Below are 22583 nucleotides of genomic sequence, written 5' to 3' on the forward strand. Positions count from 1 at the left end.
AGTGCTTTATGTGATAATAACCCAACCTTCTCACCAGTATATCAAACACCTGGTTCACGTCCTTTCCCCGGATCTCGACCCCGTTGATTTCCAGGATCTCGTCGCCCACGGACAGTAGGCCGCTGCGCTCCGCAGCGCCCCCGCGCACCACCCGGCTGATCACCACACTGTCCATGTCGTTACGCACCGTGGCGCCCTGGGAGACACAACACAAACAACCATTCTGAAACCACAGACCAGCTTTTTATTTATGTTAAAACAAGATATTATACAATATTTGTATTTTGTCCCATATATATTAATTATGTATTTAACTTCAAATTTTAAAAATTATCCAGCCAGCCAAAGAGTGTGAGCCAGTGACCAACAAACCTACTGGAGCCTTACCCAAATGCTATGTGTCAGAATTGATTTCCAAAGTCTTTCCACATAGCAGCCATCAGCTCTGCGTATTGTATCAAAGTGTGTTGAATGCTCAGCAGCCAACCCTCGACCCTCACTTACCAATGGTATGTCCCTGGCCTTCTCAATGCGCACTATCTTCACTGTCTCCCCGCCCCACTGGGTCTCAGTCTCCCCTGCGGGGGACATCGGCTCCAGCTGCATTTCCCTTTCTGCCACACCGTCATGAGCCACGAGCAGAGCCTGCACATACAAGCACACAATACACATTGACACTGGAGAGCCCAGTGACTGAGTCATGGGTCTAGTATAGTGTGTGTGTGAGAGTGCGAATGCTTGAGTGAGTGAGTGCTTGAGTGAGTGAGTGCTTGAGTGAGTGAGTGAGTGCTTGAGTGAGTGAGTGAGTGAGTGAGTGAGTGAGTGAGCGAGCGAGTTTGTGTGAGTGGGTGAGTGAGTGAGTGAGTATTTACCTGCACACGTGTGTCAGACAGTAGACTCTGCAGCTCTAAGCCATCTTTATTCTGACTGGACTGGACCAAACCCTCCACCTGTTCCCAATGGATACAAACCGTAGACATAACAGAATACACAGAAGGACAGTTGCGTTTAGGTTGGTGCCGTAATTCTGGAGTTCTTATTTATCCTAAACCTATTAACAAACTAGGTTGTAAAGTGAATTTAATTGTCTATGTATGTCTATACACTTAAATGGTTAATTACTTTGGAAATTCGAGACCTTGAAGGGTAATTAACCCCCCTAAATTAGTAAATTACAGTAAGTTCGATTACTTTTTACTTTTGTATAATATTTACAACAAAAATGAAAAAACGCTGTAAAGTGTTACGGGATACCCTGGTCATAGCGGTGGTACTTGGGGCAACAAATATTTTCTGAGGTGGTACGTGTAATAAAGAGAACCACTGCTCTCAACTATTTCCATTCTTAGTAACAATAGCAAGAGAAGCAAAATTCTTGCGTGTGCATGAGTGAGTTATTGTTACCTCCATGGTCAGCTGTAGCGCTTGGTGCGTGTGTGGGTATGGCGGGGAGGGGCGGTGCATGCTGTTGGCCACAGCATTGTGGATCCTGAGCGCAGACTGGAAGTCAGCCTGGACATGGAGATGGGTGTCAAAAGAATCAACATTCTTTAAAGCACTAAAGCCCAACTCTGAGGTACAGGGTAACAGTGGTTAGCATCACAGGTGGTAACCATCCCCGTGGCGTGAGGACCGGATCTGTTAGGAAACTAAAGACCCAGGAGAACAAAGGTCGACCAGACTAGAGCAGGCCTCGACATTAACGGTTGCCCGCTTGCCCGGGGCAACCAAAAGTCATATTTGGGCAAGTTGAGATTGATTTCTGGTTGCCCGAACGGGCAAGTGGATTTTGGGTGGATGTTAATATAAAGACTATTTATTCAAATATTTTTAGAAACTGCAGAACAACCTTTTTTGCCGCAAAATAACACAAAATATAAGTATTTGCAATTGATCAGCGCGCCGTCTTCTCTTCTCTCGGAAAGCGAGTTAAAAGACACGTAACGCTTCAGTGCGAATATAGCCCCGCCTTCTGTCACTCGCAGTGCGTTCTCTGGCCGTGATTCGAAGGTGTTAGCTGAAGGTTAGCCAACAAAGCTAGCATCGCAAGTGCAGCGCCTCCGCGAATGGTTTAGGTAGAAGGAAAATGGAGGAGTGCAGTTTGGAAGTACTTTGGATTGAGGCAAATTACCAAGGAAAGTCATTTGCAAGAACACGGTTTTGGGTTTCATAACTGTGCACATGCACAGCAATAGCTATCTTTTTCACGAAATTGGACCCTCACAAACTATATATTACATGAAAGCTGAGCCTCCACTTATTCCAACAGTCCAAACCATATCATTCTGTGACTAAAACTCTCAAATAACAACTTAAGAAGAAACGTCCCCTTTTCTTTTAACAACCAAAAATTAAGTATTACCTTTGTGATTTTTGTCCACAAAGTTGATTCTGGTCGAATAAAACCACCATAAACAGATAACCCAGTGTCTGGGCCAAATTTTGCAACTAAACATGGTATTTTCAATCAATGAATAAGAGAAGGTTTCTTAGGAAATAGGTAAATTGCCTTCAATCAGAAAACGTATTCTTCAGCGCAATCTAGTGGCCATATGTTTATTTGCGAGTGTTTGGCTTGGTGCAGTCGAATATATTTGCCCTGAAATTTAAATAGAGGTGTCAAGTGTCAAAATTGTAAGATATCTACCTTTATTTGTGTCTCAGAGTAAGACATCGCTCCCAAATGATAACGACCAACTGATAATTATTTCAGGTGGAAATGTTATCTTCCACTTATGCTGTGTTCCATGGCTTTATTCACTTTAACCAAGTATCATCCCCATTGAATATTTCACTTGCACAACAATCTTTCTTTGGCACAAATATGAAATTATCACCCTAGCAGTTGTGGAGATATACTCTATTTACTTTGGGTATGTTCTTTCCTGAAAAAAACTTTTCCCCTGATATCGAAAATGAATATCGATATTTTTCCAGGTATAGTGTCAAAGTTAGAAAATCCAGTATCGTGACTGACAACACTACTTGGCGATAGCTTTAATAGGTTGCAACGGTGGACTGAAATCACTTCATGGCACGATGTGACCGCTCGATAAATAAGTAAACAAAGGAAAGTTTGTTATTTTTTAAGCACAATGTGTGGAAGCTAACACTCAGCATTCAAAACCAGGCCGCATGCCTGGCAAAAAGAGGCTGTTCAAGATTCTGATTATAATTTGGGCAAGTGAACATCACATTCGGGCAAGTTGAACCTGACCTGTACTTGCCCGATGGGCAAGTGCTTTTGAAACCTTAATGTCAACCCCTGTAGAGGATCACTAAAGACCCAGGAGAACAAAGGTCGACCAGACTAGAGGATCACTAAAGACCCAGGAGAACAAAGGTCTACCAGACTAGAGGATCACAAAAGGGTTCACGAGCCAGTTCACGAGCTCATTGTAATAACAACGTGGTAAGAAGCAAGCCTCTTCGTATTACCTTCTGGAGCAGTGACAGCACCAGCTCCACGTCACTCTGACTCTGGGGGTCAGACAGGCAGCCCTTCACCTGCTTGAGGGACTGGAGCAGCTCCTCCAGCTCTGGAGAACACAGACAGGACAATTAGAGAGGCAAAGAGAAATCAAACAATATGAAGAAGTAGTTCAGTACGACGTAGGGCTGTGAAGATTAAGCCTCACCATGGTTCTTGCCCCATTTTTAAAGTCAAATTTAAGACTTTTTAAGACCAACACATACATAAATTAAGACCCAAAAAAATTCTGAAAAATTATTTGATAGAAAAGGGAATTTATTGAGTCACTTATACACATCAACCGTAGCCGTAGTACTAGCAGTAGTAGTACTCTTGCAAAGTTATCTCGGAAGTGCGCGGACACGACGATACGCGAACACATGAACCCAACCTGTCACCCATAATCACCCATGTCCCGTCGCTTAGCAACCGGACACGCTGGGGTTGATATGTTACCGGACTACTGTAAATACTACGGAGTGATAACAAAGACATGCAGTGACGGCTGGTGGTGATTTTGGGTGGGTGGGCTAACGAATGCATTACATTTATCAATACTTCACAGGGCTCCAGACGCCATGAGGTCACCTTTATATCTCAGTTCATAACTTTCATATAATGTGAATGATTGTTAAACAAGAATAAGGTGTAGAGAAAGGCGTGTCTTTATTTGAAGCACAATTATAAAAAAAAATTATAATAAGGTGTTCAAAGTGCTTCACTGAGCTGAAATTGAACATTTCGAACTAAACCATTCAGCAAAATAAAATTTTGTGCTTAAAGTATTAAACAATTAAAATGTTGACAGGTCTCCCTTTGCGCAAAATGCGGCTGTAGACGATCACACACTCTTTGGTAGAGACGTCTGTGTCGCCGTCAATCATGAAGGACATGTAGGCCTATGTGGCGTTTCCGACGTCCGCAGCTGTCTTTTGCTTTAAGGTGTCGCCTATTACTGCAATGAATTGTGCACATGCCATCTCATTGGTATACGTCGGGTTGACGTTTAATCCATTTTTCTTCATGAGAATAATTTCGGATTTAAATTTGGTGAATGGCAACTCCTCTTTGGCAATGTTGTATGCAACATTAAATTAGATCATTTCCGATTCCTTAGAGAACCTTATTGTTACTGCCTGTCGCTGAAATGCAGCTGGGAGAGGGGCCACTTTCTCTACACACTTGTCACGTCATGTTGGGTTATTTAGACAGCTTTTTTAATGTTTCGATACGAAACGTTGTTGACCCGCTTACCAATGCACTGTTACCGGCCATATTCTGACCGCACTCCTGACAGTAAATCTGTACATCGTTTGGTTGATGTGTCCCCAATCTCTTCACTTCCAATTTTTCCTCCAAAGACATTAAAGAAAATTGATTAGAAAGTAAATAATCTACGTCGTTCATTTTCATGCGCCCGCCATACTGCACTTGTGCTACTGTGCTGTGATTGGTCGAAGGTCACTGTACTGTAGCTACTGTGCTAGGTCCCCCTTTGGGCTAAACTAATTTAGCCCAAATGGGAAGCATATGAAGGGGGCGTGTCAGGGCACCTGTCAATCAAATGTCAATGGAAGCTTACGCTACTGCGCTTGGGCTAAATGAAATTAGCCCAAATGGCGGTGTGTCACGACACCTGTCAATCACAATAAAATGGCCGCTTACGCTACTGTGCTTGGGCTGAATTACTTTAGCCCAAATGGGAAGCATATGAAGGGGGCGTGTCACGATACCTGTCAATCAAAATTGAATGGAAGCTTACGCTACTCCACTTGGGCTGAATACATTTAGCCCATTCACAGGAATAAACCTAAGATATGTCATATATCCTGGGTTTTTCTGTCACTTGTTGGTGCCGTTGCTGCTTTAGGTTCTACCAAAATGTAAAAAAATATGTTCTAAGGTTTTTAATAATATTTTTTCATTTTTACTGTAAAAGGTAGGGAGGGCTTAGCCCTGTTAGCCCATTTATACCAGCCGTCCCTGAAGACATGAATCAGGCAATAAATCCTCCGTCCTTGACAGCGGTCAAGTTTGGTGTGCGGAGTGGACCAAATGCGAACTACTGCAGCTGCTCCAAGTTAAACCCCAAACTAATCGGAATAAGTGTATGCATGTCGATTATAGCGGACTACACCACCTCTTCTGTAGCCAAATAGAATTATATTCCGAACAGATAATTGCATTCCGATTGAGGCGACGCGTATATATGATCCTTTTCTATTCCGATTGAGCTGTTCTTCCACATCTATGCGGATCAGATGTGTCCATGTAAACACGGCTGACAGTGAACACACACACACACACACACACACACACACACACACACACACACACACACACACACACACACACACACACACACACACACACACACACACACACACACACACACACACACACACACACACACACACACACACACACACAGGCACAGGCTTTGACGCCGAACTTCCTTTTTCGAATATAATTAGAATATCAAAAATTAAATCAAAATTCTAACGAATATTAGGCAGCCCTTAATATTCAAACCTGTTATGGCAGGCCAAGAGGGAGAGCGTCGGGGAACCCGACACAGTCTACTCATAATATTGTAATGACCATTAAGAGGCAGTGAATGAAGTATTGATTAGACAGCGATTTATTAGATACCTAATAAACCGTCGGAACACGCAGGACCGGTAACCATAGCAACGCCGGTAAACAAACCCCGCAAAGCCCAATCCAGGTCTTACTGAAGGAATTTGATGGTCAAAATATTATTCATAAATATTTGAATATATTCAAATATTAATATTAATAAACAAACAAACTTTGAATATGATTTTTGGGCAAAAGTCAAAGCCCTACACACACAATTTAATTAATTGACTGTTTGGAATACTTACATTAAAATGATCCAGCATGAACTGTGATCCATAGTACCGCGATATGACATGGCTGTCGGTGTCGTCCGTGGGCCAGTACCTCACATGGATATCCATCTGTTTGCTTTTAGTGGTTTTGTTCACTCTCATCGAACATACTGTTTATCGCTTATGCTGCGTGACAGCTCTCTTTTTATGAAAGATGCGATGCCGTATTTGGCAAGATAGGCCGTTTTGTTTTCACCACAGGTGAACGACTTCGCAAACTCAGAATCTGGGAACATAGCAGCCAAGACGCTAATAATGTCCTCGTTCGATTTGAAGGAATAATGTCTGCTCACCGTGTGGAGAACCCACAATACCTCTGCCTTCTGGGTTTCTGGTGGCGACACAAACCGGTTAACGCCGTCTGATTTGAAGTACTAGCCACAGATGCTGAACTTTTCACCCGCTAGCTGCCACGGAGTATCGGATATATTTCTGCGACCTCATGTGACTGATGTTAACGTAACGTAAAACTCCTGAAAATGGCCGTAATTAAAAGACGCACTATGTGATTTGTTGTGCGACAATTTCCCCTAGTCTTAAAAGACCCTCTGCAAAATTTAATACCTAGAGCAAATTTACAGTAAATTTAAGCCAATTTATGGCCTTAATTTCACACAAAAAAAGTACGATTTTTTAAGACTTTTTAAGGACCCGCGGGAACGATGTGTATTCCTAAAAGGAACACCAGCGATTGTCCGATATATGAGAATTTGCTTGAATAAGCAAATATCGACCAACCAACCAACCGACCAGAAGCTGACAGCCCTCTATTTGTTAGATGTCATTGATAAGCAAATAGGTGTTAGAAATGCGGCTTCCGGGTGGCTTCAGCAGACCTTGGGCATTGAGGCTGGGAGTCGAAGACCAAGGACAGTAGTTCCCAACCAGTGTTCCCTGATGCAAGCCTAGGTGGGCCTTGGGATTGTGAGGGATTTAACACATAATCCTGAAATAGGTTATGGATTTAATTGTTCCTAAAAATTATTTCATTGTACCACATTGCTCAATTTCAATAAACATTTCACAAATAGTACACACTGTTTTTCCTAATCTTGCCCTACAACTTTAAGTTGGTGTGCTTTAAATTTCTGATGCAATGGTCCCAAAATGGTCATTTACACAATACATCTACAACACGCTACTTTTTGATGTGTTCTCACGTTGTGGGTCAAATGAGACAAAGAAGCCCGTTGGGAGCCAGGTCCTCACCCAACACTGTCTAGGGTTAGGGGGAGGAGCCAGGTCCTCACCCAACACTGTCTAGGGTTAGGGGGAGGAGCCAGGTCCTCACCCAACACTGTCTAGGGTTAGGGGGAGGAGCCAGGTCCTCACCCAACACTGTCTAGGGTTAGGGGGAGGAGCCAGGTCCTCACCCAACACTGTCTAGGGTTAGGGGGATGGGCCAGGTTCTTACCCAACACTGTCTGTGCGTGCTGGCTTCCCAGCGCGGGTTGCTGGGGCGTGTGTGAGTCCTGCAGGAAGGTGGGGTTGTCAATCCCTACGTGGGGGTTCTGGGAGAGCTTGCGGAGCCTGAGGGACGCGTTCAGATCCAACTGCCTCCCCTCCTCCTCGCGGCGCCGTCGGAGGTCTTCCTGAAAACACAAACAAGCACCAGTTACCAGGACGATGGTGTGCTCGTCACACGGAAGCTGTTATGTGGCCATCCATGCGACATCCCCCCTTAATACTTAAGAACATAGTTAAAAACATCCTGATATGTTCGGTCATAAGTCACAAAAATGTGTGACCCAAACAAGGCACAGAAGTCAGGCCAAATGTTCACTCATCACATGAATGTTGAACCTTACTGCCGTTTACATAGTTTCAACATTGGGGGTCAAGCAGAAAAGAAAGTCCTTTCACTCAACCCAAAAAGAGTTCAGTTACACTGTATTGATAACAGAACTTCTGTGGGTCTCAAAGAAGGTTAACCCGATGGTTTGTTTACACTAGCTGAAAAGGTTTCCCCTGTCCTATTGGAAGTCTGCCCACGAGCCAAATAACCAGACTCTACCTGATGTTGCCTTATCCTTTCCAGCTGAGCGGATCTTCGTACCGGCAGGGTCCTGCTTCCCAGCTCCCCAGGACAGTCCACTGCCATCTCTCTGTGCTGAGAACCCCCCCTCATCTCCTCCTCTCCTCCGCCTTCCCCGTCGCCAACATGTCCGTTCAGATGGGAGCTCGTCATCTCATGCATACACGCAAACCCACACGTGTGCGTGTGTGCGTGCGCGTGTTTCTTATGTAACTGGGCGTGTCTAGGAGGGAAGCTCCTTAAACAGGGTGGCCATGGCACGGTCAGCTGCACAACACCTGAGAACACATCAAGTATAGAATACATGAATCATGATGCATTTACTAGCCTTGGACCGTTCTGTAGCCAACAAAATCAAAGCAGACAAATGCATTTGACACAAATGCCTACAGAAAGCAACAACATAGAGTAGTAAAAGGAAATAGGAGGTCAATGGGGAAATAAAGAAAAACTAGAAAATACATTTCCTGCAGTATTGCAGGAATGCTGTAGTGCAAAGTGAGGTAAATATGTTTGATAAAGCCACATAGTTTAAGACGTAAAGAATGTTGACTGGCTTAAATCAAGTGCAACAGAGTTCAAGGTCTAAATGGAGTAAACGATGTAAACCGCACACCATTATTATTTTTTAAATGGTTGGAAACAAATAAAGAGAAGAGTTAAACAAATAGCTAGTGTGATAAAGTTTGAATACAGAACATTTCTGTATTCAAACTTTATCAGAACAGCTCAGCTATTCTGTATTTTAAATATAGAACAGCTGAGCTGTTCTGATAAAGTTAGTCGCGGGTGTGTGCCTCCTCAAAGCAAATCGCGGGCATGATCTCGGAAATCGCAGGCATAATATAATGTATTTATTCTTTGTATCTTTATTTACATGTTGCAGAGCTGTAAGCCTGTGTTCTCACCGACACCCCAATTGGTCTCAAGCCAGTACTTAGGCATTCCCAAAAACTCCTCTTCAGATAGACTAAAGTGAACTTGCAGCAAGCACTAAGAGGCAAACTTAACACCCATTCTTACATTTGTATTACGTTACAGTAGGGTTGGGCAATCGTCTACAAGCTTCCATCGTCCGATAGCGCCCCCTAGCGACCGCCGATAGTCGATTATTTATAATAATAATAATTTATCACATTATAAAATTGCGGTTTTATTTTTCTATTTTTTACTTAAAAACGATAAGGATGGTCTACCCCTTGGACCAGCTTGAGCCTAGGCCTGTCGCGATAAGCAATAAATCAATTAATTGCACGATAAATTAAAATTAGCAATATTCTTTTTCCGGACGCAATAATTTCCATTCACACTTTTTTTTTTTTTAAATCATTGCTTTATTGGCCTAATCTGAGAAGAAATCTATGCCATAAACAGAAATATTATAGGCCTTTATTACATGGGTCTTCGTTCACTTGCATAGATAGTAGTCCGGTAAGGGCTTGTTCACATCTAGCGTTTTTTTAAGTCTGCCAGCGCTTGTTTTACATTATATTCCTATGGAGCAGAGCGTTTCTGGAAAAAGTCATGGCCGTTATTTTAAACGCCTCTCCCAGAGGTTTTTTCTGCCATACGGAGTGTTGAAAAAAGTTCAACTTTCAGGAAGAAAGCGGCCGACGTCAGGCGTCTTTTTGGCAACTGACCAATCACAAGCGGAACATTGAAACTTCGTCACGAAGGAAACTAAACTGTCAAAACAAGAAACAATGGAGGACAAATCATTCGGGAAAGTGCCGCTGCAGCGGTTAATAATTTTAATAACAGAACATGTTGAGATCTCCGACATTTCAGTCATCAACAGTCGGCTCTACTTTTCCCTATTACAAAAAACGCTAGATGTGAATACAGCCTAACTTGTCAATCCCAGCGTCTTCGGTTGCTATGCACCGTCAATGTCTTTGGCGGACTATTTCTCTGCTGATCAACACTACGAATGCTGCTAACGAATAAATTGTGAAAAGACACACCATGTGAAGTTATTTTTTCTTTTTGGCAAGTAGCCGTGTAATAAGCGGGAAAATGTATAGAACGTCGCCGGTCATTATCGAAAATAAGGCCCTTCAGGGCGAAGCAAGGCACCTCCGCTGCACGTTGGTGTCCTGTTCGCCCTGTCTGGGCTTATTTTCCCGATAATGACCGGCATTCTATACATTATATATATTTATATATATTATATATATTTAGCAGAGTAGGCCTAAGTAACAAATGTCGGGTTGAAATCGGGCTCATAATTACAGGGCACAACGAGTAAACCCCCTCAAGCATTTTTTGTTCAAATAGACGAGTCCATTTTAGTTATGGTTATTGGTTGTTTTGTTAATTTATTCTGGATATTTTAAATGTCTTCCAGACGTCCAGTTTATTGATCTTTGAAAGGCTGTACTGTACCATTATCATTATATTAGCTGAAAAACGGCAATATTATCACTTATCGCAATAATCTCTGGGTCAATTAATCGCCCAGAAAAATTTGTTATCGTGACAGGCCTACGTGAGCCTCCACTGATTTAAGTTTCGATACGTCGGTTCTGGCGGCGCTGTCATGATGACACACGGTGTCTCAATAGTGAAACCTACTGGCGCTGTTTAAGCAGCACATGTTACACAAAATGAAGGCCATCTTAGTTAGTAAGACTACAGCAATTTCGCCCATCTGGAAGTATTTTGGGTTCAAGCCAAATGATAATGGTGAACCTAAAGACGTCAACAAGCCGATTGGTCGGCTTTGTAAAGGAGCTGTTAACATGACTTTCTCGACCAAGGAGCACCGGGACAGTGCAAAAGAAGCTCTGGAATCGAAGTACAAGGCTACCTCAAAGACCACAGAGAGAAAGAAGCTGGATCCTAAGATGACAATGTTTGATCTGGAGGCTGAGTACAGCTGTGGTGAGGACCTAGAGAAGAAGATCCTAGAAAATAATCAGGGTATTCGGCGGCTGAAAGAAGAAGGAGAATTGTTCAAGGTTGTTTTCCTTGACAAAAAGACCAAGGATTTTGCAGTACTCCAGGTTTCACCTAGAATCAGACAGTGTTTGAGGGAGTCCGGTGACTGGATACATGTAGACCTCCGACAGCACAGAGTCAGAGATAGGTACCATGTGGTACAGTGCTTCGACTGCCAGGAATAAGGACACATGAGTGGCTCTCCGTACTGTAAGAAGAAAAGTACACCTGTCTGCTCGTATTGCGCTGGTTCACACACTTCTAAAGACTGCCAAAGATGCAAAAGTAAGGATACTGCCGCTATCAAGTGTAGTAACTGCAGCCACAGCAACAACAAGAGAGAGAAGGATAAGTGTAGGACACACACAGCAGCTGATAGGCTCTGTCCCTTCCATGTCAAAGAGAGAGCTCAGATCATGGGGAGGACCTTCGGGAGTGATGAGGCAAAAAACGACTATGTTCAGAGGTCAAGGGATCTTCAAAAAGAACTTGGGATAAACTAATACTGGCAAGTTTCAACGCACACTCCATTGTGAACAAAACAGTTGGTGTTCTTGAGCATCTTGCAGACCAGGAGATTGATATATGCTTTGTTCAGGAGACTTTCCTCCGGCATGCAGATACTGCAAAGCTACAAGAGATCAAAGACTATGGCTGGGAGGGACACTTGACCTTATTATCACAACAGATGGGTTTAGAGACTGTGTGCACTCTATTAGTGTTGTAGACTCGGGAACATCATCGGACCATTCTTTGGTGAGAGCAGAAGTTTCAGCTAGTGTCTCACATCTTGTTGATGCTAGGAAAATCAGTTAAAGGGACTTTAACGAGATTGTTATTGATGATTTCAGGGAGGATATCCTACAATCGGATCTGTGTCGCTGGAGCAAGTGGTGCTCTGCGAGCCTTGAGGAATCTGTCTCTCTCTACAACAAAGTATTGCTGGAACTCATGGACAAGCACTGTCCGGTTATCAACAAGACTGTCAAGGGAAAAGATTGCCCCTGGATGGATGAGGAGCTACGTGTATTGCAGAGGAAAAGAAGGGCTGCAGAGACAGCATGGAGAATTGTTCAAGGTTGACAGCATATCGGCCATACCACCCTGAACACGCCCGATCTCGTCTGATCTCGGAAGCTAAGCAGGGTCGGGCCTGGTTAGTACTTGGATGGGAGACCGCCTGGGAATACCAGGTGCTGTAGGGCGGCAGTAGCTCAGGAGGTAGAGCGGGTTGGCTGCTAACCTGAAGGTTGTTGGTTCAATCCCCGGCTCCTCCTAGCTGAGTGTCGAGGTGTCCCTGAGCAAGGCACCTAACCCTAACTGCTCCCGACGAGCTGGCTGTCGCCTTGCATGGCTGACTCCGCCGTCGGTGTATGAATGGGTGATTGTGTGGCAATATTGTGAAGCGCCTTGTGACCCTGGTCTGTGAAAGGCGCTGTACAAATAAAGCTTACTTACTTACTTACATGGAGGAAGGGAAAAGGAACACACGATGATTACGTCAGGCTCAGGAACGGTTTCTGTGGTTTAGAGAAGAAGAGGATCGCCTTTACCAGAAAGTCTCCATTAGCTTCTGCAAGTGACACAAAATCCTTGTATAAGAAAGTTTACAAGCTGACTGGTAAACAATCCCAAGTCCTGCCTTCTAGTAAAGATACAAAGAAACTTGCTGAAGACTTTAAGGAGTTCTTTGCAGATAAGGTGATAGGGCTGTCACTTTTTATTCGAAGTTCGAATATTCGTTCGAAGGTGGGGTGAAAAGTTCGAATTCGAAGTGTAATTCTCCATTCGAACTGTAAAAATGCGCTATAAAGAAGAGAGCGGCGAGTGGCTTTTCCTCAATAAGTCCGCTGCTGCGCTGGGCGCGATGTGCAGCCTGTTTGGGGACTTATACAGCACGGCTGACAGAAGCAGCTGCAGCGGTAACGGCGAGCTGCGAGACTACTTGTAATTTTCTTTCCGTAAGGAATAAAAAGAGCAGCATGCCGTGTTGGAGGTCGGCCTTACAGATTGTTCGTTTATATAGGCTGTGTGTGCCATGGACGACATGCGCTCCGCATATCGCGCTCCGAGCAGTTATCGTTAATGCGTAAAAGACAGCCGCACTTGTGTGTCGGAGCTTCCTCTTGTTGTGTTTACAAATGTGTTATCAAAGATGTGTTTTTATCCTGTGCTGTTATGAATTCAGTAGGTATACGTGATTTCCACAAGAAATAAAAAGAAACACGACAACAGTCGTTGTCGTGTTTCTTTTTTTTTTTAATAGTTCTATGGGGGGGGGGGGGGGGGGGGGGGTCGAATGTATTCGAATGTATTCGAATTAATTATGGACATTCGAAATTCGTTCGAATTTCATTTTTGGAAAAAGTGACAGCCCTATAAGGTGATTACCATCAGATCCAGTATTGAAGCTGAAGCTGAAGAAGAAAACCAGAGGAAACCAGCAGATGATGATTTTAAGTACCCTGTGGGAATAAAGTGTGAAGCATTTGATCAGCAAAGATTCTCTGTTGAAGTATATCTCTAAACTGTCCAGCAAGTTCTGCTGCTTAGACCCTATACCAACATTCCTCCTGAAGAAGTGCTCAAACGAGCTTGTGCCCATTCTACTGCACATTGTTAACATCTCGATGATGCAGGGTGAGTTTCCTAGTGAGTTGAAGAAGGCGGTTGTCAAACCGACCCTTAAGAAGAAGGATGCAGATCCAGACTGCTTGAAGAACTATAGACCAGTCTCAAACCTTCCTGTTGTCTCTAAGCTTCTTGAGCGGATAGTCCTAGACCAGCTGAACAGCCACCTGCAGACCAACAACCTCCACTGCCCAGTTCAGTCTGGGTACAGACCAAATCACAGCTGTGAGACGCTGCTTGTGAAGATGACTGATGATATCTTTAGGGAAATTCATGCAGATAATATTGTTATTGTTGTCCTGCTGGATTTATCAGCGGCCTTTGATACCATCGATCATAAGAGACTTCTAAAGAAGCTGGAGAATGATTTCGGTATAACAGGTTCTGCCCTGAACTGGTTCGAGTCATATCTCAAGGACGGGTCCTTTGGTGTGAAGATTGATATATCCATCTCTAACCTGCTGTGTCTACTATTTGGAGTTCCCCAAGGCTCACTTCTAGGACCCATCCTGTTCATTCTATACATAAAACAGTTACAGAAGATAGCAGAGAAATACGGTCAGTATACAACTCAATGCGGATGATTCCCAGTTGTATATATCATTCCACCCAATGAGACCTACTGAACTCTGTGATATTACAGCAAGGATCAACAACTGTCTGTCAGAGATAAAAAGCTGGATGATTGAGAACTTCATGAAACTCAATGAAAGCAAGACGGAGCTGCTCGTGATGGGTAAGCCGCTTGTAAAGATACAGTTTGGTGACACTACCATCACACCAACTATCTGTAAAGGAGACAGCTGGAAAAGCCTGGGTGTTCTCTTGGATGCATCACTGAACATGGAGAGACAAGTCAACAATGTCAAGCAGAAGTGCAGCTGGGATATGACAAACCTCAGAACCATCAGACGGTACCTTGTTGAGAAGGTGAAACTCATGCTTATCAAGCAGCTAATCATCTCTAAGCTTGATTACTGTAACGCTCTGTATATGAATCTCACGAAGACAAGGCTTAGGAAACTCAAATCAGCGTTGAACACAGGTGTACGTTTCATCTATGACATCACAGATATGAACGTTGACCTCACTCGTTACTACAAGAAGGCTCACATCCTCCCAATTGAACAACGGATATTTTTCAAAGTATGTCTTCTCTGCTTTAAAGTAGTGAATGGGGTTGCCCCATTGTATCTCCAGGAGCTTGTCACAATGAGTAGTAATGATCCGACCTTGAGGGAGTCAAGACTTCGTCCGGCTGATGTCGTTCAGATGAAGCTACCAAAGATCTCCAAGCTGAAAGCAACAAACAGGCGCTTCAGTAACTATGCACCAGAAGCCTGGAACTCACTTCCATCTAGATTGAGAAAGATTGATAATATCAGCATTTTCAAGTGCCAATTGAAAATTTTTCTTTTTGAACATCTGTAGGCGTACTTTCATGTTTCCTACTTGAAACAGTTTATCTGTCTTCCATGGAGTGCTATATATTTGCTTCTACCATATGTTTTTGTTAAAGTTAGGAGTGTAGAGCCGCCCTGACATGGGCAATATTCTGTCTATTTTATAGTAAGTCTATTGTTGCATATGGGCGGGATATAAATATTTTGTTTTGTTTCGTTTCGTAAAAGGATGATTACGGTGAAGGATTCCCAGACAACCAATTTACACGCTCATTTAAGAGTGCATCATCCGGCAGATCATGCTACTTTAGCTCCACGTGCCACGGCCTCCGCTATTGCTACAACATCGCAGCAGCCCTCAATCCTGGGCGCCTTCTCGCAGGGAAACAAATACAAGCGAGACACCTTCGATGTAAGCAGTGTACCACAGCTGTGACCCGGTACTTAAAAAATAAATGGTGTCCTTCAAGACGGTGGAGAAGACCACCTTCAAAGAAATGCTGGCAACGCTGGACAAGCAGTATGAGTTGCCTACGCGCAAATACTTTTCCCAAACTGCTATCCCCAATTTATACAATCAATCAACGGCGCCTTTTCTCATAGTTGGCAACGGAAACGGGAGCTGAGCAAAGCCCAGGTTGAGCTACAACTCCCCAAACACGCTTTGATTACGGTAGGATTATTAGATTTTATTATTAGGCCTATAGTAGGCTAGTGGTGTTATTTGGGTTATATGATTAGGCAAATATTATGCAGGCTATTGGGCTAATCAGTCTTATTTTAAAAACAGGACTGTGCAACACGTTAGGGTTCGAAGCAGAAGATGGCAGAGAGGATACTGGAACAGGCCGCAGCAATCAAGAGGGTTTTCGCGAACGACAGAAGCCGCCGTCCCCTGCCAAACCTGACGTGGCAAGATGAACAAAGCTCTAAAACCTCTTTCGGAATTTACGGACATACTGTCTGGCGAAAACTATGTGACAGTCTCTTCCTTGCTGCCCACGCTGCATTTAATGAAAGACAACTTCTTGAAGGAAGACGACAATGACGTCCAGATGACGTCCGTCATTAAAAGTGGGGTGCTGGTGGAACTAGAGAACAAGTACGATAATGAATTACAATTAAAGCGCTTATCTGCTCTCCTCGACCCCCGCTACAAGAGCAACCATATCGATGCCGTTTCCCTCGTAGGCACGAGAGTTCGATTGGAGGCAGAGATGGTGTCATACTGCAGGAGGCAGACTACCGGACAGGTAAGGGTCAGAGTGGAGGATGTTGAGACGGAGCAGCCAGTGGCACCTATTCCACCCCCACCACCTAAGAAAAATAAACCTTCCCTGGGTAGCCTTTTGAGAAAGGCGAAGCAACCTGTGACACTCACTGAGGAGCAACGGGCAAAGGCAGAAGTAACAGCCTACCTGCAAGAAGATGCACTAGATGGGGACAGTGACCCACTCGCATGGTGGAAGGCAAACCAGAACTGCTTTCCATTAATGGCCAAGATTGCGAGTAAATATTTTAGTATATGCGCTACTAGTTCACCCTCTGAGCATGTATTTAGCACTGCAGGCAATGTTGTCACGCCACTGAGGAGCTTGTTGAAGCCAGAAAAGGTGAATATGCTGGTGTTCTTGTCCAGAAACCTGTAGGCTATGCACACACTACTCTTATGCATACATTGGATTATTTCGTTCCTTTTAGAGCTGTCCCAAACGATTATTTTTCAAACGATTAATCTAGCGATTATTTTTTCGATTAGTCGACTAATCTGACGACAAATTTTACGAATAATCTAATGATTATTTTTTCAGTTACCGATTATTTCACATTACTTCATCAATGTCACTTTTCACACAATATGGATATCAAAACATTTGTTGTTAAAATATCAACATTTATTAAACATTTCTTTAACATGCCACTTTTTTGTGCAATAACATTGTGCAAACACGGCACTTAAATTATGCAAACTGCAAAATAGTGCATTTTGATGCCATATGTAGTATCTAACAAATGAACAAAATAAGTCAATCAGGAAGAATATACCAAATATAAAAATACTGTTCTACTCCTTCCTCCCTCTCTCATTGTGCAAACTGAAAGATAATGCACTGCCACCTCAGAGACCCAACTTCGAAAAGGATTTATGTAATTTAAATTGTCAACTTGTAGTGTGTGTTTACTACTTAGAACTTGTTGATAGATCGTGGAATTTCGACAGTCAACAGCTAGACTAGAAATACATAACATGACAAAAGTTCTCTTACTACTTAGAACTGGTTGCTAGATCGTGGAATTTCGACAGTCAACAGCTAGACTAGAACTACATAACTTGACAAAAGTTCTCTTTTCACCAGAGTAGGGCTGTCAATCCTCCCCTCAAATCATATTCGAATTTCTAATGCTTCTTATGTTGAATATTCGAATATTTTAATGTTTATTTTTTTTTATTATATCATTATATACACCGATACCATCTTATTATTAGGCCTACGTCCCGCGTCCACTAGAGGGCGCGTCAACCAAATCTGTTATGTAACATTTGCAACAAGTTTTACAAAATCAATACAAAACTTATATAAATAGGTAAGATATAACGCCAGAAATATTCAAGCAATGATGTTTAATGAAGATGTTGTCTGCCGCCCAGCTTGCAGACAACGAGATGAATGTGAAGGATGTTTGGTTTGATAGTTATGACGAAGAGGGAACGCTCCGTTCACTTGCATGGACAGAGTCTCTGGTTACTAAGCAACCTCAACGTCTTGGCGGACTATATATCTGCTGATCAACACTACGAATGCTGGAAACACACCAGACACACCATGTGAAGTTATTTAACTCGATTATTGTTATTTATATCCGAGATTATTTAATCTATCCCGATCTAAACTCTATCACCCAAACACGGCGGCGTTTGGGTTTCCTACCTCGGACTCCAGCGCAGCCACGGCCGACAACTTTCTTTATTCTGGGTGGAAATAGTAACATAGTTACGCCATTAAATGCGTTTATGGAAACATTTTTAGCGAGAAATGTGCATTTTACTTTCGTAATGTTCGCTCGGTGAATGTGAAGGATGTTTGGTTTGATAGTTATGACGAAGAGGGAACGCTCCGTTCACTTGCATGGACATGGATTCATCTAGGCGCATAGGAGCGTAGGCGCGTAGCTGCGTAGGACCATTTTTGACCATGGTCAAGCAACATTTTAGCTGCGTTGCGCGCGTAAATCTTTACGCGGGTACGCGTTTGGTGTGTTCGTACCTATGCTTTCCAGCTCTGTGTCTGCTCGCGCGCTGCTCCCCGCCATCTTGTAAATATACAATGCCGAACGTCACGACGCACAACGTTGACTTTGATTTGAGTCGTTGCTAGGCAAAAGTTAAATGTAATTCTTGACTTGTCAATAAAATTTGCTAAAAAAAAAAAAAAAAAAAGTTCGAACGTTAGTTGCCGCACTCGAATGTTCTCGAATTGTATTAGAATAGCGAAGTTCGTTTTGACAGCCCTACACCAGAGTATAAAACCCGAACCCGACAAAATCTATTCATAATATTGTAATGACCACGGAAGAAGCAGTGAATGAATTGATTAGACAGCTTATTAGATACCTAATAAAACGTTGGAACACGCAAGACCGGTCACCATAGCAACGCTGGTAAACAAACCCTCTGAGCTCGGCTTTTGGCCGAGTTTTATACCACCAGCCTCTGTGCTCCCGCTACTGCTTGCCGCCGCCATTGTTATGCATTTAAACGATTGCCGACTAGCGTTCTGGTGCATATTTACCGCCACGACTGGAGTGAGAGTGGGGGGGGGGGGGGGGGGGGGGGGAGGCGACGCGTCGACGCAAATTATTCATGTCGACAAATTTTTTAAGTCGATTACGTCGACTATGTCGACTAGTCGTCCCAGCTCTAGTTCCTTCGTTTTAAAAAAGTTTTGTGAAGACTTCGCCATCGGTTATATTTGTGTTATGTTCAATATTCTGTTATAATTGTTCTTTAAAAGCGTTTTGTACATAGGCCTATAGCCTACTTTGAAAATAATATCTTATTTGTCTGTTCCAAATAAACCGACAACCTTTTGACTGGGATGTTTTTATGTGAACGTCAATGGGACTGTCTAATACACACTGACATAATTATATGAAATTGCCTCTTCTAATATTTCATTAGTTTGATCATATAGCCTGATATCATCAACTCCTAAATCATTTCAAAAATATGATTTATATATCGTATTTTAAATATATATCGCCCGTAAGCTGTGCGCATAGCCTTTGCGCTGCAGGGTATAGGCTAATATGGTGAAAGAAAATGCAGGCTTTGAATATAGATACACATATCAGTGTTTCCCATACAAATGATTTATGGGATGAATTTTGAAACATTTTCCCCTGCTCAAGCAGATTTCTTTCTATTTATTTCTTCTTTCAAAGTTTTTCAAAGTGACATGTGCAGCGGGGTGTGATGTCATTTCGCCGTGCCAGCAGACCGGTAGGTTTCAAGCCCCTCCCCTCTCCTCTCTTAACAGTGAGTGAATACGGCAGGTCAGCGCTATATAGTATGTTTACACCTGTGCCAGTTAACTTAAATTACAATTTGCAGGGCTTTTTAAGTTGTTAATAGCCACCACAGCGCTGTTTTTCGAAAAAAATAATAAAATAAGGTATTATTCAAAAACAATTATCGCCTTTTATCGGCAACTTGAGACGATCGACGAAGGAATCCATCTATCGTCGATAGAATCGACTATCGGCCCATCCCTACGTTACAGTATGGCTTCAAATTATAAACATCACCTTAGAAATTCTTGCTCATTCTCGTTCAACCATCGCAAGCAGTTCTAATAACTGATTCATCTGATTCAGCAAAGAAGTGCAAAGAGGACCCTGCGGGCATCCATACTTGTTGTTACACGCCTCGCCAGAGTGACGGCAGCAGCGTTCACGTTAGCCGAATATAGCCGGACATTGGCCGATTGCACGCACGCATGGCCGGTATAATAAAATGTAAACGGCCCACATGTCCGAGAAAAAAAAAGAAGAAAGAAGTTTGCATTTATGTATGAATTAATCAATAGCATATGAAAACCAGTAGCGGTTCCTGGCCGAGCTCACCAGGGAGGCAAACACGAATGTGCATTCATGAACGCGTGCAGTGCACCTGCACATGCATACACATGCCACTCAGTGCCCACGCTATTGAACGCTGATTGGCTGTCATCACGCGAAATTCGCGTCAAAGTTGAAATATTTCAACTCGAGTGAATTTGTCGCGGTACAAATCCTCGCGTGTGCACGGCGAAAGTGTGGCGCGACAAATCTAAACTTGTCGCTGGTTTCCTCTCGCGAAAAATTCGCCCGATACGCGTCTCTACGTTCACTTTGTATGGGATCTTGTCGCCCCGTCACGTTTGCTGTGAACACACAAATCTTTGCCGACTGGGTAAAGCTGGCCAAAACCGCCAGTACAACCCCCGTGTCCAGTGTTCCTGCAGAACGAGGCTTTTCTCTCCAAAACAGGATTAAAACATCTATCAGAAACCTCCTAGCTGAGGAAAAGGTGACGAGGCTGTCATGCGCATATCGAGCCTTGGGCCGGGGTTGAAAGACTTTAATTTTTCGCGAGCAGCGGAGCACTTCCATGCCATGAAGTTGCGCTGAAAGTAGTCTGCAAGAATTCAAATTATCAAATTAATAATTTTTTACCCGTTTACCATTTTTGCCGAGAATGGCCGTTATGTTTTTTTACCTAGGCTAAGTTAATAAATGGCATTTATTGAAGCAACTTAGTTTTTATCGTTTAAATGTGGACTTTTGGTGATTATTTCATTATTAGTGAATAACGTCCAGAAGATATTACAAATGTCCGATATTCTGGAATAGTGTCGGACATTTGTCCGCCCAAGAAAAAGTCTAGCGTGAACCCTGGACGGCAGTGTTCGCGGCAAATCGGACGGCTGAGTGTCTGATAGTAGTACACTAGCTGCGCTTTCTTGCTGGGTTGGATGCGGGACCCGTATCACTAGAGACTGCCGCTTGCCTGATATTTCCACCTCCGGGATCATCGGCCAGGAAGACTCATCGCCAGATTTGTTAGCCAGCTGGTGGGGACCAAGTCACTTCAGGACAATGCCTGGGATTGCCTTGAGCTTTCTAGTACTCATTACCGATGGATCGCGAGTAGACATAGGCTCAATCCCGATTCTTTGCTCCAACCAAAATCTCAACCCTCCGCCTCGCTGTTGCGCTTTCACGCGTAGCGAGTCAAGTCCCGAAAGCCATTTTAAGGTGGGGTAAGGGGTATGGGGGAGGGCTAGGATCTCCCTTAAAGTTAAGATTTAATGGGCACCCTTGCAACGCTACAGTTGAGACTTGCTCCTGCAATACATTGCGAGAAAATGGAAAATCAAGAAAATTCTAGGCAAGATGGCGGGTGAAAAGATGCGACAGGATTGAAAACCACAAATTATGGATGGGCACGAGTAGTAAATTCCAAACTCGAGTGATCGAAGGAATTCCTCGAGGATCAATCGAGTACTCGTTAAATCAAATCTATTTTTAGAATGCAACGCATCTGCAGCAGGAATAGCCCTGATGATGAACGGCAATATTACCAACCAAACATGTCATGCTTATTCTCCATCAAAACAGTCAGTTATCAGAGTATTCATTATTTATTTTTGCAAACGTTCAAACACATTTTCCTTCCAAAAATAAATATGCGTCTCACAATTTAAATCATGTCGAACCAAGGCCTGTAACAGTTTAAAATAAACGAAACAAGTAGCCTAACCATTGCAAATAAATGCTTAAAGCTGCAAATAAAACGGCAGCAAATGGACTATGTAAATACTCAGCGTTGTGATCTTCTCTACACGCCCGGGATAACAGCTGCGTCTTGCGGCAGTGAAAATAGCCAACACACTTTCACTTTCACCGTTGCTGCGGGTCTGCTTTCCCGAACTCACCGTTGTGTTTCAGGAGCATATGTTGCCGCATAGTACTTTCTGGTAGCTCGATTTCACATTTCACCTTATGATCTCCTATTTCTTTAAAGTATTTCAATTCTTCGCTGCGGTATGGTTTAACCGCCATCTCTTAACTTTTTGCATTCTGGCGTGCCTGCACACGGCACGGAACGCGCCATGGAAATGGATGCATTTAATTTTCTTTGTGCC

General features: G+C 43.2%; 1 protein-coding gene and 1 non-coding gene across 8 annotated transcripts in view; one reads left to right on the forward strand and one right to left on the reverse strand.

The window, feature by feature from the left end:
* LOC130383204 (protein PALS1-like) overlaps nucleotides 1-19173 on the reverse strand; it is a 31549-nt gene extending 12376 nt beyond the window's left edge. Inside the window, exons 1-9 of one of the 7 annotated variants that reach the window (XM_056591289.1) lie at nucleotides 13754-19173; nucleotides 12829-12882; nucleotides 8402-8700; nucleotides 7802-7979; nucleotides 3439-3539; nucleotides 1405-1512; nucleotides 873-950; nucleotides 505-645; nucleotides 35-196 (exon numbers count right to left, since the gene is read on the reverse strand). In XM_056591289.1, coding sequence (XP_056447264.1) covers nucleotides 35-196; nucleotides 505-645; nucleotides 873-950; nucleotides 1405-1512; nucleotides 3439-3539; nucleotides 7802-7979; nucleotides 8402-8700; nucleotides 12829-12882; nucleotides 13754-13988 — 1356 coding nt within the window. In that variant the 5' untranslated portion in view covers nucleotides 13989-19173. Of the gene's footprint in view, nucleotides 1-34; nucleotides 197-504; nucleotides 646-872; nucleotides 951-1404; nucleotides 1513-3438; nucleotides 3540-7801; nucleotides 7980-8401; nucleotides 8701-12820; nucleotides 13589-13753 lie in introns of those variants that run through there. The other 6 variants (XM_056591295.1, XM_056591294.1, XM_056591290.1 and 3 more) reach the window with 6 other exon arrangements.
* Nucleotides 12449-12567, forward strand: LOC130383282 (5S ribosomal RNA). Its single transcript, XR_008895735.1, has one exon. It is a non-coding gene; the product is annotated as a 5S ribosomal RNA (ribosomal RNA).
* Nucleotides 19174-22583: the final 3410 nt, after the last annotated feature.

Source organism: Gadus chalcogrammus, chromosome 5, assembly GCF_026213295.1.
Source record: "Gadus chalcogrammus isolate NIFS_2021 chromosome 5, NIFS_Gcha_1.0, whole genome shotgun sequence".
In the NCBI taxonomy this organism is placed as follows: Eukaryota; Metazoa; Chordata; class Actinopteri; order Gadiformes; family Gadidae; genus Gadus; species Gadus chalcogrammus.